Source organism: Motacilla alba, chromosome 6 (assembly GCF_015832195.1).
Source record: "Motacilla alba alba isolate MOTALB_02 chromosome 6, Motacilla_alba_V1.0_pri, whole genome shotgun sequence".
Lineage (NCBI taxonomy): Eukaryota > Metazoa > Chordata > Aves > Passeriformes > Motacillidae > Motacilla > Motacilla alba.
The window spans coordinates 1,491,378-1,513,305 of NC_052021.1; the positions used below are offsets into that span (position 1 = coordinate 1,491,378).

The following is a 21,928-nucleotide window of genomic DNA, read 5'->3' on the forward strand; positions in this document are numbered from 1 at the left end:
AAGTGCAAAATGTCTCAGTAACTGGAAGAAGTTAGTAAACAGAGCGAGTATCTTCTTCACATCATGGTACAAGGCACCAGCTGGAGAATAACAGCTACAATTCCAGGTCTGTCTCTTTTTCCTTTTAATCTGATAGCATCAGGTGTCTGAGAGAAGAAAGCTCGTACTTGTTTCACTACAAATATGGACTAAATCACAGTGGTATTTGAAAGAGAACCCAAGGAACACCCAGGTATTCATTCATTCCCTCTTGGATGTTGCTCTCCTTACTTTAACTGCTCCTCCTCCCAAATCTGCCTTATCCCAACAGCAGTTCTGCACCTTGCATGGTGTGGAACATGTTCACTTCTCCTGCAGTGGGATCTTTTGTCTGGACACAGCTTAATAATACATACCCATGGAGTGGTCTACAGGAAAGCTGAATAAAGGTTTGTATCGCTCAGAGAGAAGCTCAAAACCCCTCTGCTAAATCATTTTTTTAAATTTTTTCACAGGCATCTCTTCTTCTGACTCTGAAGGTGAAATCATCAAGGACGAAATGGATCAGTAAGTTTAAAATCAATCACACCTCCCATATTTCTTATAGTTAAAAACTGCACAAGTGCAGACATTTCAGCTTGCAGCTTCCAAGACTTTATAATTTTGTTTAGGATTAGTTTGGATTGGTTGGGTTGGATTTTGTTTGTGCACTTGTTTGCTTTACAAATAGTATGGAACAAACATTTGTTTGTTTTTGTGTCCTCAACTTTGGATTAAGAATTGAAATTTTAGTATTAAATATTAATATAAAAGGAAAGGTGTTACCATAAATATTGAAATTCTAAAATTAATTTACTGAAACAAAAGCCATTTGACTAGATCCAGCTTAAATGCTGATTTAAATGTCTGACTTGGACAAAGAATGCAGTACAGTTTCTCACATGAAAATACACAAGGTTTTTGGCAGAATATAGGTAGATTGCTCATTTAGATTTAAGATGAAGAAATTAATAGACATGCACTAGAGTGAACTGAAATGACGGTATAAAAGACTACTTAATTATGAAAAGAAAATATATCAGATGTAATCTAAACTCTGGGAAATATTTATTTATTAATTTCTTTATTTTTCCTAAATAAATCCATTCCCTGATGATTTAGAACCTGATCCAATGCTGTTAAAAATCTTTCAGAATAAAGTCCTTCTATTAACTAGAAAGGGAGTCAGATTGGTTGAAAATTAAAATAATCAGTCTTTTATTTTGAACTTCTTTGTACACACAGATTCAACATCAAAAGCAAACAGTCCTTGATAAAAGAGACCCTAATCAGATAGATTTATGTACCCTGTTGGTTTTTTCCATCACTAAGGAGAATTACACTCATTACAAATGCCAGTTTTTAAAATGCAAAGAGAAGACATTTGCAGTGTATTCCACTGAAGACGTCAGGCTGACAGCAAATCCTGTTATATGCAATTTAAACTTCAAGGTCATAAAGTACTCCAGCTGGAATTGGTTTAGGGACTTTGATAAATGTTAGGGGTTTCATAAAACTTAAGGTTAAGAAAGTCTCAGACTTGGGATGTACTGCTGATCAGTTTGGGATGACTCGTGAAGTTTTCCATTCCAGCTCAGCCTTGTCCAAATGTCACAAGCTTTTTTTTTTTTTTTTCACATTCATCTCATTAGGTGTCAATGTAGGGTTGACCATGATCCTGATCACTTGATGGCATCTCTAAATCACTTACCTCATCAAATTGTGAGGTAATTTTTTTTCTCAGAATGCTGCTCTGACACCATAGTAGGATGTCCTCAAATGATCACACTATGAAAGACCAGGTTTGAGTGTAATAAGAATGTCTTCATTTCTGCTTAGCTTCCAGCTGTCATCACACCAATCTGAACACTTGTAAGGGACTTAATATGAGAACAGGTGCTAAAAGAACTTCAAAAGAGAAATCAGTGATCACAACGGTGTTACCTTCACTCTGAGTAAAGCATCCTCTGTTTTGAAGGCTAGCTCTCCTGGGGGACCTCAAACTGAATAAAAAGACCAGCTCTTCACTGTCTGCATTATTTCACACCTAGCAATAAAATTAAAAAGGGTCAACTCTTGTATTTCCATATATAAACAACCACAAAGTGAAGAGGTGTCAATCTGTACACTAGCAAAACTGATGATATGTTAGTCAGAAATCATGTCTCTTTTTTCTATTTTTCAGCAATTAAATATTGAATCTGTATCCAAGCAAACCACAGTATTTGCATTACCTTAGAGGCCCAGCTCTTCCCAGAATAGAAACTAGCAGTGTCCTCTGTGAAAGCAGCATTGCTTTCTCACGCTGCTCTGAGCTGGTAACAGCCACAGCTGGGTTAATCCAGGCCATTTATTGTACCAGGTATGAGATCTTAGCGTGGCCAGATGTGCGGCTGACTCACCAAATGCAGCTTTACCTAGGAGTACAGATAGCTTGGATCAAGAGGAATTCAGTCCCAGCAGTGAGGCTGGGGTTGACATGTAACTGAGACAGATGTGACTTAGGGACACACACGGCTCTAGCTTCCACTCAGAGAACTTGTTCTTGGTTAACATTTCACAGCAAACCAAAGCCAGCCAACACCTCTGTGAATGCAGCATCGCCTGCCGTCAGAACTGCCACCAAGCACCAAGAAACCTCCAAGGCACCATCAGCTGAGGTTCAGCCTGCGTCTGTACTCGTCCAGACTGTGCCAGCACCAGTTAACCAGGTAGGGGGGACGCCACGGTGCATTTCAAGGACTAAAAGGGAGCTCTTAACGAAGTGTTTCTTCTACAGTTTGTGACTGAGAACCCCAAATTTTCTAGCATTTGCTTTGCTGTTGAACTCCAGCTTTGAGCCTGGCAGCCACCCCGTCCACAGAGGAGACGCCCTGCCTCCAAGGCAAGCTGGCCGAGGGCAGGGCACCTTCCTCCCCCGGCTGCAGGAGGAGCAGGTGGCTCGGCCAGTGCTGGGAATCTGGGTGCATTCCCTTAGCTCCGAGGCTGCACGGGATCCAGGGCATTCCCTTAGCTCCGAGGCTGCACGGGATCCGGGGGCATTCCCGCAGCCCAGAGACCGCACGGGATCCGGGGGCATTCCCTCAGCCCGCACGGGATCCGGGGGCATTCCCTCAGCCCGCACGGGATCCGGGGGCATTCCCTCAGCCCGCACGGGATCCGGGGGCATTCCCTCAGCCCGCACGGGATCCGGGGGCACTCCCTCAGCCCGCACGGGATCCGGGGGCATTCCCTCAGCCCGCACGGGATCCGGGGGCATTCCCTCAGCCCGCACGGGATCCGGGGGCATTCCCGCAGCCCAGAGCCCGCACGGGATCCGGGGGCATTCCCTCAGCCCGCACGGGATCCGGGGGCATTCCCGCAGCCCAGAGCCCGCACGGGATCCGGGGGCATTCCCTCAGCCCGCACGGGATCCGGGGGCATTCCCGCAGCCCAGAGCCCGCACGGGATCCGGGGGCATTCCCTCAGCCCGCACGGGATCCGGGGGCATTCCCGCAGCCCAGAGCCCGCACGGGATCCGGTGCATTCCCTCAGCCCGCACGGGATCCGGGGGCATTCCCGTAGCCCGCACGGGATCCGGTGCATTCCCTTAGCCCGCACGGGATCCGGGGGCATTCCCGCAGCCCAGAGACCGCACGGGATCCGGGGGCATTCCCTCAGCCCGCACGGGATCCGGTGCATTCCCTCAGCCCGCACGGGATCCGGGGGCATTCCCTCAGCCCGCACGGGATCCGGGGGCATTCCCTCAGCCCGCATGGATCCGGGGGCATTCCCTCAGCCCACACGGGATCCGGGGGCATTCCCTCAGGTCGCACGGGATCCGGGGGCATTCCCTCAGCCCGCACGGGATTCGGGGGCATTCCCTCAGCCCGCACGGGATCCGGGGGCATTCCCTCAGCCCGCACGGGATCCGGGGGCGCTCCCGCAGCTGCGAGGCTGGAAGGGCACCTGGATGTGCGAGTCACCTTCTCCCCATCGCAGACTGCCTCATCCACTTGCCAGCCCAACATGTTTTCCTCTCCGTCGATACAGAGCTCACTTGGAATCTTCTCCTTTCAATGAAACTTACTTTAAGCGGAATCGTTTCACTGCTATGTTTACTTTATACATAAATAAGCTTCTTTGCCACATAACGTTTTACTTTCCACATCAAAGGAAATTAGCATTACCATGTTCTAATTAACATTACCGTGCAAACTGACAGCATATTCACAGCTGTGAATTCTCTCCTGATAGGAAAGAGGAGCCATACTTACTTAAAACTGAAAAGTTCACGAGTTTCTCCCTTTACAGTGCCTTTTCAAAGCTTCCAGCCCAGGGTGAGGTGGTAACCGATGAGCAGATACTGAACGGATGAACTAATGCACGTTAACTTTTGATTACAATGAGACTAGAACTAAGAACTAACGGAACTAAGCAGCACGTGTCCATTCTGAAAGAAGATGCTTAAGGGTAATAGTTACTTCAAAAATCACTACTTTTAAATTTTGTTGGCTGATAAAGCACCGTCTGTGTGTAAACTTGGCCATTTCCTGTGATACTGAATCATTAATTCTGCTGCTCTGAGGCAACTCCTATTGCACTAAAATAAAAAATGACATTAAATACTCAACCTATATAATAAAGTTTCCCAGGAGGAAAACAATTCCATTCTGTATTACTGAGTAGGATAAACAGGTTGATACCTGTGTAAAAGATTTTACCTGTGTAAAAGATTTGAGTTTGGCAAAGGAGAAAAATTATAGTAGCACTCACACATGTGACTTGACTTAACATTTCCTCATTAACATCAATAACTATTTTGTAGGTTAAGGATTTTTAAAAGAAGACTACGACCAAGCAGACAACATATATTTACCTTATTGAAATATGGAGAAAAGATGTTACAATACACTGTGCTAAAGCTTTCCTTGCCATGATTAACTGAGTAAGGCAATAAAGTAACAACATTTCTCCTGTTATCCCATCCAGGAAGATCACCAGCAGCTGTCCACAACAGAATTTCTGTTCATTGCATTAGGTATTTTGCTTTGGACTTCATCCACCAAAATCTCTTTTATGTCATTCCAAAATCACATTTCTCTTGTATATGAAAAAATAATGATGTCTGCACACCTAAACACCATCCTCTGATGTTTTGCAATCTACAGGCTCAAAGCCCCACTAACTATTTGCAAGGACTGGATGGAAGACCTATAATTGCTGCTCCTGTATTTACAAAGGTAATGTCTTCTATGACATATTTGAAAAGTAGAGGTCAGATAAATGTAAAGAGAGATAACTAAAAATGAGCTCTCAAAAAAAAAAAAAAAAAAAAGAAAAAACGGGAAAAATAATAATATAAAAAAGCTTTTCCTAAGCCATTCAAGGGTTTTTTAAGTGGCTTTATTAAATCTTACTGAAATCAGTATTAAATCCAAACCATTAAGACATTTACTGACTGTCTATTCATTTTCTCTAATAGATGTTACAGGATATTTCAGCTTCTGAGGGGCAGCTTGTTGTTTTTGAATGTCGGGTGAAAGGAGCTCCTTCCCCAAAGGTTGAATGGTATAGAGAAGGAACACTGATAGAAGACTCTCCAGATTTTAGGATATTACAGAAAAGTATGTTTCTTGTGTGAAAATATTGTGTCTAATAAAATACAGGCAAGCAACAAAATTGCTAACATAGCAACACTGTGAATTTCTAATTACAACTGTAATTTCAATTTTCAAATGCAAATTGCAGAACATCTGCAATTTTCTCTAAGTCACTGAAATGCTAAAATTGTGAAAATTCAACAGAAATTCCTTAAATACCACACTAAACTAAACCTAAGTGAAACAATGGTTCATCATATTTTGATTTCATGTGGGTCAGAGTTTCAGAAATTGTCTTCAAGACAAAATAAAACTGTACCAATACTGAAAAAAAAATCCACCCAGCTACTTGGAGAATTTATTCCCTATTCCCAAGTTCCCAACAGTGTTCATAAGTGTTCACATTGTTCAGAGGCTTTGACATACCATTGAGTAAAAGGCCTGGCTGTCTTCACCTCCCCTTAAACAGAAAATTGGATCAAAAAGAGTATTCCATCTTATTTAGAAGGTGAAACTTTATATTTAGTGCTTAAGGAAAATGAAATATTGGCAAAAATAACTATATTCAATCTAGTAATTCTGCTCTTCTTCCCTTTAGAACCACGGTCTATGGCTGAACCAGGTGAGGATCATCAGAGGTTCATAATTTTTCATTGCATAAATGTGGCAGTTTAACCTCACAAAACATTAAATATTAAAACTTCATCATTTAATTAACATAATTTCTTCTTTTCCTCATGTTCTATAGCTACTTGTGGGATACATTCCACTGTAGACTGTTCCACAAACATGTAACTTGAATTAATTCAGTCTCTTTTGCAGAAAATGTTTCCACTTTGCTTAGACCCAGTTTTACCTCAGGATTTAAACGAGCTAAAGATTAATAAAATTATTGTATGAGGGTCCCCTGTACATCTGAGGTCCTGAAGTACAGGAGATGAGGTAGAGCTGAGCTATTTTTATCTCGTTTACCAGTTAGGGAACATTGCATCAGATGTTCAGCCATGTCAGCCATTCCCTGTGCTCCCGACCAGCGTAATGTGAGAGTACCACATCAGGTGTTCCACCCCTGATATCAGCAAATCCTATAAATGTGGCTGGATCTGCTGATACCAAGGATCAGGGCAGAATGTGGACTACTTCACAGGGTTGGAGCAGAGGAGCCCTATAGCTTCGGTTATTTCTCCATGAGAGATTCACTCTCCTCATTGTGCTTTTTGCCATTAAAAATACAAAGCTGCTTCTCTCAAGATGGAAAATTATCAAAGGAGTATTAATTCTTATGGAATATAAACTTCTGTATTCTCCTTGCCCTATTTGAAACATTTTTACCCCAAAAAGAGTCTTGAAAGAAACTGCCTCTGCCTGAGATTTAAGAATATAAAAATGGAGCTTCTGCCAGAGGCCACTGCCACTGTTCTGTTACTGTCCAGTGGCATCACTGCTGAGTAATGTGAAGCAGTTTTTAGGGGATAATCAGTTGGGTGCAGTTGTCACAGCCTCATCACCTGCTGCTCTTTCAGAAGGAATCTGGATTTCCATGCATGCAGTGGTTGGCAGATCCCAGCACGATAAACTAGATACTATAATGCCTTAAACTAGTTCTGTTATCATACTACTATAATAAACTATTATTCTATAGTTGATAGGAAACAATCTCTCTGTTGCTATTGGGTTTTCCTTGGTGATGACATGAAACAATCTATCTGAAGTGTGCAAAAGTACTCACAGAATATTTATCCTGTAGGGTTTTAGGAAAGTCTATTGCAAAATTGTAGAAAGATAGTCACTGAGCAGGTGAAGAAATTTTATCAGCCCACATTTACATTCACTTTAGATGTTACTGTCCTTCCTCCTCCCAGCTACTCAGCCAAACCAAAAGACTTCAAATCCCATCATGACAGGTATTTATTAGCTGGCACTGCTGCCCAGACGTGTCAGATACTGGCCAGACAGGCATGTCATAAACCCAGACTGACTTTTCTAGATGGAATATGATTTTTCCTAGTACAATTTTGCTAGCATATTTTTGGTGCCCTTTAGTCATCTTCACAAAGAAGTCAAAGGACAACTGTCTGTAAGCACAGTTAGCACTATCCCCTCTATCTGCAAATCTGCACTGGTACTTTTGAAAACAACAGTCTATATGTATGTGGTTTATATTTATCTCCATTACAGAGTGACTCCCCTTGAAATGTTCCCAGTCAATTATAATTAATCTTTCAACCTTCAGAGATAAAAAATACCTATATTTTAGTGAGCTGAGAGTGTGGAGTACACTATATATTTTTCCAAATTCAATTTTAAGTTCTTTTAAGTCCGTATTTCATGTGTTAGGAAAACATTTTCTAATGTTTTCCACACACTGCTGACACCTGTTCTTTGCTTTCATTGGGCATGCTGGAGCACAGAGGGTACCAGTTGCTGCAGACAATGCTGATAACAGCTGCTGCACACAAAGGCTGCCAAAACTGATAATACTGATGGAACTAGAAACAAACGGAGCAAGGTGGAAGGAAGTCCTTAGGGAAATCTCCCCAAAGGTAGTCAGAGTTCTGTGTGTTTGTTCACTGCATGCTCACTTCAAGTGCTAACCCTGCTCTGATGCTTTGCAGAGGAGATTTGTACTCTCGTCATTGCTGAAGTATTTTCAGAAGATTCTGGCAGTTTCACCTGTACTGCAAGCAATAAATATGGCACAGTGTCCAGTATAGCTCGTCTGACTGTCAAAGGTAAGAGCTAGCTGGAGTCCTTTGGAGTCCTTTGCTCCTGGTAAATACAGCAGAGCAGGCTGTGATTTATGCTGTGTACTGTTGGCTCCAATGCAGCTCAAGTTCTGGCAATATTCTTCATAACTAAAAAGTGTGAGAATTCTCTGGGAAAAAACCCCAACGTTTGTATTTCAAAGATGTAGTGGAATAATTCACTGGGTACCTGGCTGAAGACCACTGATTGATTTTCCAAACTGGAACAGTGTCCCTTTTCTCCCTTTTCCCTCTCCCTTTACAATATTCCTTTATCGAGAGAATTTGTTCTTAAACAAACAAGGTCAAACAAATCAGTGCAACAGCTGGAAGGACATCAGAGTGAGTTTTTTGAACTGTAACTTTTGTGATTTCATGTCACTATGATTTCTGGCATTTACATATCCCAAAGGTTTGACCTTTCCTGTTCCAGCACCTGAAGACAGCAGTAACACTGCTGCCCTTCACACGACGAGCTCCATCGACTTTGTGGCTACTGAGCACCAAGCTCCCCCCCAGACTCCTTCCAGCCACGGAGCAAGCCAAAGCCCCAAACCCAAACTGGAAGGCGTTCTCGTGAACCACAACGAACCCAGGTCCAGTTCCAAGGCAGGGCTCCGCGTCCACTTCAAGCTGCCCGAAGATGAAAAAGGAAGTGAATCATCCTCAGAGGATGGACCTGGCACCACAAACCAAACCAGACCCAACCACTTCCCAGAGAAGATAAATGGACAGCCAGTGAAAATACCAGAGCCAACGTCACCATCCAAGGAACCTCCCCCAGTACTGGCTAAACCAAAGCTGTAAGTAACCAGAAGTGTAATTCTCAGGAGCATCACTGATATTATTTAGAATTTAGACCACAGCACTATTGCACTAGAGCGAAAACTCAAATGCAGAATAAAAAGATTACCTGGTATTGGCCTAACTGACCATAATCTTAGAAAACAAATCCTCCAGCGCTAGATTATTTTTTCTGTATATCCCTCTCAGGAAAAGTGACCTCCAATTTAAAAAGGAAAATATTTTCCCTTTGAAATGTTATTAATTCCACAATGTTTTCTGCTGCAATCAAGAGGTGAAGAACACTGATCTTATGCAGGCAAAATAAAAGCAGGTTCTTCAAACATATCTCACTCAATTCTGGGTATGAAATGTTGCCCAAAGCAGCCATATTCAGGCTTACACATAGTACAGACTGGCAACCAGCAAGCAACTGTCATCCCAAAGGCCAAGCCTCATGACTTGTGTGTGCCACAAACGTCATCTCCCCCTAAAACAGATAAAATACTTGGAAATGCTTGATAATATGAAACCACTTGAACTAAAAAGTGACTGGTGCACTGGGAGCTAAAGGGGAAATTTGAAGAAGTAATGTAGTTTTCTTAGAGGACAATTTATGGAATTCACACTGCAGTTTATTATGAAAAGTATTTTCAGCATTTTTTCAACCTCCCACACATAATTTAACAACAAACATGCAAACATCTTTATTTAATTTCTTAAATAGGCAGAAACTTTTCCTAAGGGCTCAGGAAGGACTCTGTAAATTCACTGGTACTTTCAAGCCAGGATATAATTCCATAGCATAAACATTACAAGGAGAAGACAGAACTTACATTCTTTGTAGCAGAGGAAGAACTCAGAGCACAGGGTTTGAATTTGTGAAGCCCACATTCCCAGCCCTACATACTTTCTGAGCTATAGTGAGTTTAAGGGCGGGAGGAGGGGCAGAAGAAGTATTTAAGTACCCAATACTTGCATAAAGCAGAATTTCTCTCAGCTTCCCCTCCCAAAAAAGTTCTGTTACAAAGAATTGCTTTAGTATGCAGATGTATACATGAAGGGCACAAAATCAGGCCCACAGAACTACTAACTCTACTGTTCTACTTTATGAAAGCTTGAAATTGCTATCTTTATCTGCCTTTAATGTGATTTTTGTTTGGTGCACTCTATAAATGAAGTCTTTTAACTAAAACCAATTATGTTGAATATGTATTTGTTTGTCAGGAGCAGTTGTGCTTGGTCTCTACATCCACATTTTCCACTTTTCTATCAGTAGATATTTAATACTCCATGGTTTATTACACAATTATTTTCCATATCTTCTACGTCTTTTCTGGTTTTGGAAGGGAAAAAGCTGTCCCGTTTTCATGTGCTGTATTTCCATATACATAGTAACTAAATAAACCACTTGACAAGATAAAATGATTTTCCTTAATTGCAAAGTAAAAAAGCCCCGAAAAACTATCTAGTAGATAGCATCTAGAAAAATAACAACTGCATGGAATGCAAGTCCTCTCTGGATTATCCACTCCTGCCTGTCACTGAATGTCAACACCACCTAAACTGCATTGGTAGTATATCCTGTGGTGGATTATAACAAAGCTTTACCAGTCAAAGTGCTGCTTTCAGAAACCACTTCAGCAGGGGTGCAACCTGGCTCACAAACACTCATTTAAATTATGATACACCAAATCTCACTCTTAGTTACACAAGCAAAGAGGTACTAAGGTGACTTTGACAATGACATCCTTCGAATATCTTTGAGTAAGATTTATATTTATATTTCACATACTAAAATGTAAGAATTATCTTCAGTCAAATAATTTGTAGACAAAAAGCTTTAGTGCCTCTGGCAAAGAAGGCAACATGAAGGAAAAGGTTATTTTAGTAGAAAACTAATATTATGCTCCTCTCATAGTGTTAGAGAATATGCCATGTAGCAGTTCCCTGTCTCTTACTGTATTACAGGACATTGAATTTTTCTCTCTGCATTCATACACAGAAATGCAGCCAACTGGCTCATTCAGGGCTCGTAACCAATTCTGTTCATTTTTATTTATGCAGTGATCAGAGCCAGCTAAAACAGCTCCACAACCAGGTCTTGCTTGAACAACAGCAGGTGCACCAGGCATCTCTCAGAGAGCTGTCATTCAACACCACTTTGGTGAATTCTGCTACTTCCTTCTACCAGCAGACCACCTCAGCCCTGTACAAGCAAAGCTCAGCCTGTGCTCCTCCAGCCTTTGGCTACAGCCGCCCCAAGCAGCTCCTGGCACCCCAAACGCCGCCGCCAGCCAGCCCCTCTGCCAGCTCCTCAGCCACGTTCAGCAGCATCCCCCAGGCAACCCAGAGAACAAACCACGTGGAGAATTTCATAGGAAATCCATCAAGGTCCTCAGGAGGGTTTACAAGCAAAAGTGAACAGTCTCTCCCAAGCCCCAAAGAGCCCGTGGCGCCTCCACTAACACTTCCTCCGTGCAGTGTGAAACAGTTCCAGCCCCAGACTGTGACTCCCGCTCCCCTCTCCCCAACGGCGCGGATCCAGAACCCAGTGGCTTTCCTTAGTGCTGTTCTTCCTTCGCTGCCTGCTGCACCATCCACCAACGCCATGGGACTGCCCAGAAGTACCCCAGCCACGTAAGTAGCAGAAACCACAAGCACAGAAGCAGGGACAAATACTCAAAGGAAACTAGGATGTATTTCTGTCCAGGTGTTCAGTGGGCGAGTCACTGAAATGCAAGTCTTCTATAAAATAGAAAAGTGAGTTATTCAGATATTCCGGGCATTTAATCTAACCTTTACATCCAGTAAAGAAAAGAAGGGATAATACCTTCTGTAGAAAGACAGAATTGAAGATAGAGAGATGTGAGCATACAAACAGACATACAAGAATGTGGGGGCTCAGAGGTTCATGAGACTGTACTAGCGTGAGAAAAGAGGTTTCATGAGCTTTCAGGATAAGTCACTCCAAGACTCTCTGCTTACACCAGGTATAAAAACATTCATACCTATTGTAAGCAACAAGTAAGTTTTAAAGGTACCTTATACTGCAAGGTTTTTTTCTAGTCCAGGTGAATCTAGGAAATAACTTCTTAAAGGTATTTTTCTGGTTGCAGTACTTTCAACATTTGAAGTCCCCCAGAAAATCTCAGGAGAGTTAGTGGTTTGCATATAAATACTTTAATTAACAGCCAGCATGATTTCTATGACAAAACAGCTACCATGGTACAAGCAAATAAGGATGATGACATACTGGCAAAGAGTCTCTTCTTTACTGGTGGACTTTAAGCAAATTTCCTTTTTGTGGACTATGTGAACTCTGTGTTAGCATGGCTAGCACCTGTACATTGGTACAACTATTTACCCATAGAACTCCAAATCCTGCACAAAGTAAGGAATATTTTCCCCTTTTATCAATGGTACAGCTCAAGGTAGTGGTAGCCATCAGCAAGTCACAATCTGCTGATTATCCTGCTGATACTAGGTCAACCAATCTGTTATTACAGCAGAAAAATGGGTCCCTGCGTCTACAGAATTCACCACTCTGTGTGCCAAGAATCCTGCCTTCAAACCTGCCCTGCACTGCTGCTCGCAGGCCTCCCAGTAGCCCAGCACAGCCACATAGTTGCCATCACCCCATGGCATGTGCCTGGAGCTCTTCCCAGCCCTGGCATCCTGATCAGGCACACAGCATAAAGCTATAAGGTCACAGTGAAGGTTTTCCCTTGGGCCAGCTCAAGCCTTTGCTCTGCTTCCACAATGCTGCAAGAGCAAGCAAAACTCAGCTGCAGCTGCCACCAGCGCCCTGGCATCCCTTCAGAGCCGGGGCACAAGTGCTCAGGGGCTGTTCTCTTTGCATTAATGACACTTCACCTCTGCCATGCGCTTTCCTTGCCTCCACTGCTGCGCAGGCATGGCCACACAAGTCAGCACAATATGCCTGCCAGGCAGATGACTAGTTAAATATGTTTTCCTCATTTCAGCTTTCCTGGGGGCCAGCCCAGAGCCAAATTCCCACACAGCTAGGGCTCCTTTTGCTGGATTCAAATCTTGACCTCTGCATGGGACAGTGTTAGCAGGGCACAATGGCCAGGAAGGAACCTGAACAGAATCTGTGATAATCTATAAATACCTATTGAAGCTTCAGCTTCCCTTTTTGGCATTATCAATGACAGTAATTCTGGCTACACAAGGAGTGAGAGCTCAGTGTCTGCACAACAGCACAGAGATGATGCCTTGCAAAGCAATCACCAGTTACGCCTTTACCTAGAGCCTCTTATCAAGATCCCAACAGCTCTTTTAGTAAACTACCTGAATATTGCACACTTCCCAGTAGTGTCCTGCTACTGTGCTCCAGCACTACACTCTCACAGTCTCCTGCACTCTCACAGTCTCCTAAATTCTTATTCAAGAATTTAACTATTTTCAAACCTTACTAAAATTAAACACACCACATCTATAAAATAAAAACAAAAAATGACTGTTGATATTGGGTGTTATAAAAGGGTGAGAGAAATTAAAGAAGTAAAAGCTCATGCAAAGAGTAAATTATCAATAAAGATGTGAGATAAATATCAATGAGAAATTGAATTAACTTCTAAATTATTGCCTCATAGCAGTGAAATGTAAACATTGTACACCTAAGGTAACACATACACTCATATCTTTAGCATTTACCTTGACATCATTATTGCAGGATAAATATAAATGGAACTTGGATGTTTATGGTAGCATTACAACCCTTGCCTTCTTTAAGATGTGTATTTTTAATTTCTACTGCATGGGAATGGGATGCCCAATTAATATAGTACCAAAAAAAATCATATCCTGTATTGTGCTTTGGCTCCTATGTAAAGAAATAATAAGTTCCACCATAACGTATCATAGCATACAGGTGACTATATATATATATATACATACTGGTTGCTGCATGTTAGTATCAGAATTTTCTTTTAATAGCCCAACCCAGGGATTAAAGAAAAACCTGAAGCCTCTGTCATTAGCAACAGAAGATTCCATTCGGGAAAACAAAGTTGCACTTGTAAAGGACCTGGAAAGAAAACTGCATTTCAGAGAGGATGCTAATCACCAAAGTGGTCAGCAGGTAAGAAAATCAAGTGTTATTAAAGTAAATTTCACTCGTGAGCAAGACATATACGATGATGTGGAAAAAAAGGTGTTTGTGTGGGTGAGCTGCTACACAACTTTGCAGGGGTACTGGATTGGAATAGCAAACTGGAACTTTAAACAGAAAGCACAAGGGATGCAGCTGTAGAAAATTCACCTTGTGACTAAGCAGCATTTTTTATTTCTGATCATCTCAAAGGCTGGTATGAATGTAAAACTTCTTTATTTTCATGGAAATTTCTGGACACTGGCTTTTACTTTTTTGCTTTACAGTTTGCTCAATTCATTGCACACACACGTTCAAACCCTCTGTTTCAAAACAAAGAATAATGAAACAAAACAGTTCAGGATAAGGTTTTTGTTTTTCTTTTGGTTCAACTAAAATGGGCTTTCAATTTTTTTATCACTAAATCTATTTTTCCAAATTTCCAAACTTAAATGAATGGACAGGGACTTCTTGGAGAACTTTATTATAAGAATTTAGCAAAATAAAAAACCTTTTACAAAGTCCAAGGAACAAAATATCAATCCACTCTTAACTAGAGTCAATAAATGCACTGGATCTGAGCATTGTCTATGAAACCAAAGAAGAAATAAAAAAAATTAAATAGTATTTAGGGGTTGAAATGACTAAGTCAGGTTCAAGCACCCTGAACAAACAGGCTAAGGACTGTTAGATAACTGCTCTGCCTGCAGGTGATTGTTCTTCTCTCACCTTGGCCATGGAGCCCTCCACAGCTGTCCCACCAGCTCAGGACTAATGCAGCAAATCGGGGTTTGCCCCCATCTGTTGTCAGCCAAAGAACCTTTCCCAACATCCATCAGCCCTTCTGACAGACAACGTGCAGAGAGAAGCAAAACTCCACCGAGGCTCTGGAGCAAAGTCCCCTCTGTGGACAACTGCAGTGTAATCCCTGGGGGGTTTAATTCTGCTGCTGACCTTTCTTTCTGGCAGACCACGCTGCCAAAGCACTTTGAGAGTAAAACAACTGGCAAGCAGAAGGCTTTGCAGATGAATCACAAGTGTTACAATTTGTACTCGCTATGCTAGTAAGACAAATTATTTAGAGAGCTACTGTGAAATAGCAGTCAGGCTTTGGAGTTAACTGCATGATGACCCCTTTAGAAACAATGATCACTACCAGTGTCAAAATTATCTGCTGACAGCAAAAGATATTTTTACACTTATTTGCTATTCTATATGAGACCAAACCTAAATCTTGATTCTCAAATTCCTCAAACACTGGAAAAGTTCAAAGGTGGCACTTCTCTAATTGTTACCGTAATTAGAATGCCAATGGCAATGAACTAAAATCAATAAAGGTTTCCTCATTTTCCTCTCAATTCCCAACTTTAATCCCTTCTGATTTAACTCTTCTCATCTGGGAAAAGCCTAGTCCAGCAATTCAAGCCTGAGTTTTCTCCTCAATGAAGGCAGTGATTATTTCAACAGATGCCAGGATGAAGAGTATTTTCAAAATTCCTGTTTGCTTTACACTCTACAGAACAATCAACATCATGAGAATAATATGCTGGAGTGCTGCATTCACACCCATATATTTTGTCCTGTTTTTTCCTCTCACAGTTAACACAGAATTAAAAAAGGAGACATTTTCATTCCACACATAGAATATCTGTATTAAATCAATTATTGTAATGGTAGGGCAGGGCTTACTCTGTCATAAATACAAATGCAAGTCTCCTCTGTGTGAGAGATCACTGCATAATGGAGTATAGCATCCAGTAAGAATCTCAAATGTTGGTTTCCTTGTATTGTCTACATACTATTTTAAAAATTCCTTCTCAGAAAATGTGTCCTCTGATGTATTTTTATTTAGAGCACTGTACTGGGACCCTGCATTTCAATAGCAGAGTTCATTCTCATTTACAATACCTGCAGAGCATGCAGGGATCATCCAGAACAAATGCTGCAGATTACAAGCCTGCGCCCTAAAGTCCTGGTACTGTCTTGTATTGCTACATAAAGGGCAGTAATGAACAGGAGGGATTTGCATTCTGGTGCTCTATTTATTATCCAAAATTGACTTCCATATGAAAAATGTTCAGCTCACAAGATGAGATTTTCCTAAGTGTCAGCATTATGCACTCAGCATGATATCTGATAATCCAGATGTACTCCTTCTGTTTCATCCAGTACATCATTCATCACCAGCAGTAAAGAAATCCAGGATCAGAACAGAGCTGGGAATTTTGCTGATGCTGCATGAGACAACAGATTAGTCTCTGGGCTTCTACAGCCATGATGACCAGGAGGTGCTGACAGAAATACAAATATGACTTTGCCAAGATTCTAACTGCAACTTTGATCAAGTACATGCAAGAACAAGCTGTCATTTTTACCAGAAAAAAATGGTCATGCCCCTCATTTCTGCAGATGGTGGCAAGTTCTAGTGCCAGGTGAAATTTCGACACAACTAGGAGGGCTGAAAAAAATGTGATTCAGTTACACCCAAACATCTTCAGTCAGATTTGCTCAGTTCTTTCAAACAAAAGGGGCACTAATGGCTTTATGCAATCCCAGGAAGATGTTAGGACAAATCCCAGGACAGAGCAGACCTGACTCAGTGTCTTCCTTGGCTTGAAGACAACTGAATTCCTCACTCTGCACTCCCATAAGGACAGGCTTCACTCCTTGCCAGTGGGTACGTGTCGTGTTGGTGCTGTCCCAGGTTGCTCAAATAATTCAGCATTCTTTAACAGCAGCAGAAAAATCTGGAAATTCCACCTTTCAGAATAGCTTCTGTAACAGGGGACCTGAGCTAGAAAAACTAGAAAGATAGCTAGGTGGTAGAAAACCACCTCCTCCAGCTCCAAGAATAACACTTAAGACTTCAGTCACCAAGAACAGGCCCTCAATTAGCAGGACATTTCAAAGAGCATTTCAGCTCAATGATTAGGGTCCTCTGAGGAAGCTGTTAGAATTTTTTCTTCCAGATTGTGATGGAGAAAAGGAACAAAGACAGACTGAGACAGAGAAATAAAAAGATAATCACTCTACTGCCCAGAAATGAGGACAAAAATCTCCTGCATTCTTGTCCTTGCTGTAGTGGATGTTTCAGTATTTCTGCAAAGTGAAAGAGGACAAGAAGGACAAAGAAGATTCCCATCCACTCCTCTCCACCCCCAGAATGTTTTATTGGCACAAAGTTGGGAGTTTTCTCTTGGAGACAGGGATTGAAATGCTGTGACACCAAGCATCCAAGTGTCACAACCTCAGTGAGTGTCAGGTAACTGCAGCACTTGAGGAAAGGGGAGCACAGGCAGCATTATCTCCACTTCCCAAAATCTGCCACTCCAGTCCACTGGGCCTTTCATCTGCCCCACAAGTAAAACATGGCAGTAATCTTCAGTTAGAATGGGTCATGTAGAAACAAAAAGGTGTGTAGGGAGGAAAGGAAAGAAGAAGACTGTGGGGACATTTTGGCAAATTGAAAAATATAAACGTCTAATGGAAACTAATTCTTTTCCCCCGGTATTTGAAAGCATTGGCTTCACCAATATAAATAAATCTCTAAATATTTCCTCTGTTAACAGAGGAAATTCAGCTTTACAGGCAAAACTTAGAAATTAATGCTATTATACCCTCAACACTTTGTCATACAAATAATATAAAATAGAAAAATGATGTCATTAAACTCAAAATCCTGTACAGTAATAAAACTAAATTAATTACCCATGCAATAATAAAGGAAAGCAGAGTTAAATACCAGGGCCTGGTTTATACATTTTGGTTAAAAGAACTACAAACCATGCTCACATATCTGTGTCATTTACTATGAAGAACATCATGTGGCAATGCTGATTGGTTGTGTCATACATAAGACTCAGATTGCAGCCTTATTTTTAGGACAAAGAAAAAACCTACAGCTGTTTAGAAAATTATGCACAGCCCTCACATAAATATTCTTTACTTCTGCTAGAGAATACTTGATAAGAAATTTCAGAGCAGAAGAGAAGCAGGGTTTGTCCAAAAGCTTCTCGGTCACTAACAGCCAAAGCCACGTGCAGATGCCAACTCACCACACAGGCCCTGACACCAGCAACACCTCAACACTGATCACACAGAACCAGCTCCTGGCAGTTCCCATACTGAGCCCCCAGTCTCAGAAAGGCCCACAAATCACCCAGCACTCTGCTCCCAGGGCACAAAAATTATACTTCATTCAATCACTCCAAAAATCTGCCTCAAAATCAAGCTTCACATAATCTCTCTCAGGTCAGCAAATGTAGATAATTTTAGACTAAGGATAGGAATTTGACCACCAAGACTCCCCATGGAAGCTTGTCTCCCTGTAGTAGAAATTAAGAGATTTGAGAATCTGATCAAGAGACATATTAATATGTATAAACTCTCTGTAATTGTTACCATGAACATGGAAGAACCACTTGTGGCTGTCTTCTCAAGACCTAGATCCAATCAATACCAAAGTACAGACAGGTTTTCATGGCAGGGATCCTGGCTTGCAGAGCTCCCCACGTTGTGGGGGGAAGCTGAGCTCCTCATGGGTGCACGCACTCACTCCAGCTGCAATTCTGTGGGAATTGGACAGGACAGCTCCATGTGCTTGCTCCTCCATTTCCTTCTTGCTCATTCACTCTGAACTGTACTGTGAATATTGTCCAGCTAGACAATGACTTGTTAGGCTCTTCACGGGTTTGCGTTTGGGTAGGCATGAGGTTCATGCCCCATACAATTCATCTGCAGGAAATATATCACCCCAGTGGTACCTCTTCATGGGACATGACGAGTGGGGAAAAGCCTGTACATTGGATCTGCTGCTTTTGATTCCCACTGCTGAGAGGGGAACAGGGAGAGGAGAGAGAACCCAAACTAAACAGGAGACTTCAGTCAGAGCAGCCTAGATTAGACTGTGAAGTTAAGGAGTGTTACAGCTTGGAAACAGATGTTGAGATGCAATATATGCCACTTTCTTAGATAAACTGTTACATGGATTTAGAATAATTCTGCCAAAAAGGCAATCTAGTAAAAGTTACAAAACTGGGATTAAATTGGGAAATTTGTCTAGCGTTGGCATTAAATTGGCAACAGAATTGTTTTTACATAGTATATGATAATCAACATTCAAGTAGAGCTCCTCTAGCCTTTCTGTTTGTGGTAATTTCCATGAGTTACTATCCTAACATCAAATTATTTTGACTTTACAGGCTTCTACTAACTGTTAGTATGTGTATTCACTGAATATGCATACTAAATGTATGCATATTCAGTGAATCCAGCTAAAGATAAATTAAAATCCTGCTAGAGATCCCACTAAGGATAAATTTGAACTACAACAGATGCAGGATTTTAGAATTCATATTCATATACAAAGGTGCTTAGAATCTAATGGGAATTATTACACTCTATGCAATTCCCCTTTTTTGCCAAAAATGTTCCCAGATAGCAGAAAGGCCCAGGAGTTAAATTACTTGACAAGACCTAGGAGACCATGATCCAGCTCTGCTCTGTCACAGATTTTTGTGTGACTTTAACAGGTCCCTCAGCTTCTTTAGGTCTCAATTTCCCACAGGTAAAATGCGGGTAACAGCCCTGCCCTGAAAGGTGCTGTGCTCTCAGGTTGTCAAAAATGATGGTGATGGGGCCAAACAGATCCATCACAGAGACAAAATGGTGTGAACCTGCACCTTCAGCAAGACTGGCATGGAGAGAAGATTTTGTTTGTGGTGCAGAACAGAGTGCAGCCACCCACCAGCAGCCTACAACAATATTGCCAAGGCAGAGCGAAGGCAAGCAGGAGGAAAGCTGCATTTCACTTCTCTATCTGCCACAGAGTTCCACCAGAACAGTACAAAACCACTTCAGATACACATTCAGCACAATTCCTGGCTTTGCCTTGGCCAGTTTTTAAGTCTTTTACCCTTCAAACTATACTGTGACAATATTAATACAAGCACCACTGCCTAGTCCCCTTTTGCACACCATGCACACTAAACAACGTGCATTAGATGCAGGAGAAATAGCCAGGTTTCCAAAGCTGCAATCTACTCAGCCTATAGAAATATATACAATTATAGATGCATTATATACACTATGCTTTGTAGTGAGCATCACACCGCTGAAGAGGAGCTTCAATTTTTAGCTGGAAGATATAATAATTTTAAATATCTGGCTACTGTATTGAACAAGTGTATGAATCACTGCCTGTAAAAGTTTCATGTTCTAGGAAAGCTGCCAAAAACGGAGCTGCAATGCTACACTTTTGACTCCAAACCAGGGCCTGAACCTTTGTACTCTTTCTGTCAGTCTCCTCAGTATGCTGAACTGCAGCCTAGTTTTAACATTGCACCCCGTGGCTACTTGGGCTTCTTCTTTTTATTTCTGCTTTATGAAATATTTGTCTGAACCACAACAACAACACTTTGCCCTACACCACTGTTGTAATCACATTCAGAAATAGGCTTATGGCTTCTGTGAAAAAAACGGTTCTTCAGAAAGCCATATTAACAATTCCTTTCTGTTCTTGCTAATCCTAAAAGAAAATCTACCAAGCAAGCAAAAACCTCCACGGTTATACTCTGCATACAGAGGTGTATTCTCACTTACTTCAGAGATTTCTGTTCTTTATCTGAAGTTTGGTGTAACACCTTCAGCCTCTGAATGCTGGTGTTCAAATTTTCACAGCAAAGTTAACTTGGTCTTGTCGGTTTGGTTGTGAATTGATACAAGCATATATATGCACACAGAAAAGGCTTAGAAAAGCAAAGACTGAAGTGTGAGGGCCACACCCAGGAAACAGGGGCTGTGGAACCCTGACTTTAATATTTTCTAATTTAAAATGTATTTTTGAATGTAACTCCTTCAAATGAGCAGTCAAACTCCTGCAGTCAGCCTGCACAGCTCCCTGCCAGAGACTCACATTCGTACAAGGACACTCAGGGCTGCCATGGGCAGGGAAGCAGCTGCCAGCAATGACAACCCAGTGCTGATGGTGCAGCAAAATGCTTCTGTTTTCACAAAGTGCTACTTTTATGCCTCTTCCTATATACCCAGGGTCACGTGCAAAGAAACGTGGGAGAAAACCTGTCCATGATTAACTTCAAAGGGTTCTATGAAATGCATTCTATTGTATTTTCTTCTGCAAGGAGACATTTGAAAAGGAGGAAGTGCCCATATTTCTTAATGAAGTGGTCTGTAAGAAGTTAATATCCTCAGCACATCAGCCAGGAAAAAACTCATACACGGCATTCACAGTAAACCTTTTAGGATCTAAAGCAGACACAAAGTTAATTTGGTTACGTGCAACTTGAAAATGATTGCTCTGAGTTTTATTTATGTTAGTTGGTTAGATCACTTAAGACAGATCTGCACTTTTGGAGAAGAGGAGGAAAAAGATGTAATTGTCTCTATCAGCACTATTTGATTTTATCTGTAGGCCATCATGGCTACAGCAACCCTACACTATTAATTTCTTATAACATACCATGCCTTCTTCCGGACAGCAATGATTCTAGAAAAAATCCATATGAAAAAACTGCTGACTAAACTCAGCTGTCTATAATACTGGACTGTGCCATCAGCTTGCAATATTTCAAAATTTAACTCTGTTCTGCAGCATTTTGTTCTGCAGCCAACACCTTCCACATTAACGTGATGCCTTCAAAGTGCAATGGCAATGCCTTTCTAGCCCT

The 21,928-nt window shown here is 41.6% G+C and overlaps 1 protein-coding gene across 1 annotated transcript in view; it reads left to right on the top strand.

Annotated features, from left to right (window-relative positions):
* MYPN (myopalladin) overlaps positions 1–21,928 on the top strand; it is a 72,049-nt gene that overhangs the window by 33,270 nt on the left and 16,851 nt on the right. The window contains exons 5-13 of the mRNA XM_038139947.1: positions 495–546; positions 2,582–2,729; positions 5,169–5,240; positions 5,483–5,624; positions 6,199–6,222; positions 8,216–8,332; positions 8,778–9,147; positions 11,195–11,767; positions 14,090–14,234. Of these exons, the coding sequence (XP_037995875.1) occupies positions 495–546; positions 2,582–2,729; positions 5,169–5,240; positions 5,483–5,624; positions 6,199–6,222; positions 8,216–8,332; positions 8,778–9,147; positions 11,195–11,767; positions 14,090–14,234 (1,643 nt within the window). The remainder of the gene's footprint in view (positions 1–494; positions 547–2,581; positions 2,730–5,168; positions 5,241–5,482; positions 5,625–6,198; positions 6,223–8,215; positions 8,333–8,777; positions 9,148–11,194; positions 11,768–14,089; positions 14,235–21,928) is intronic.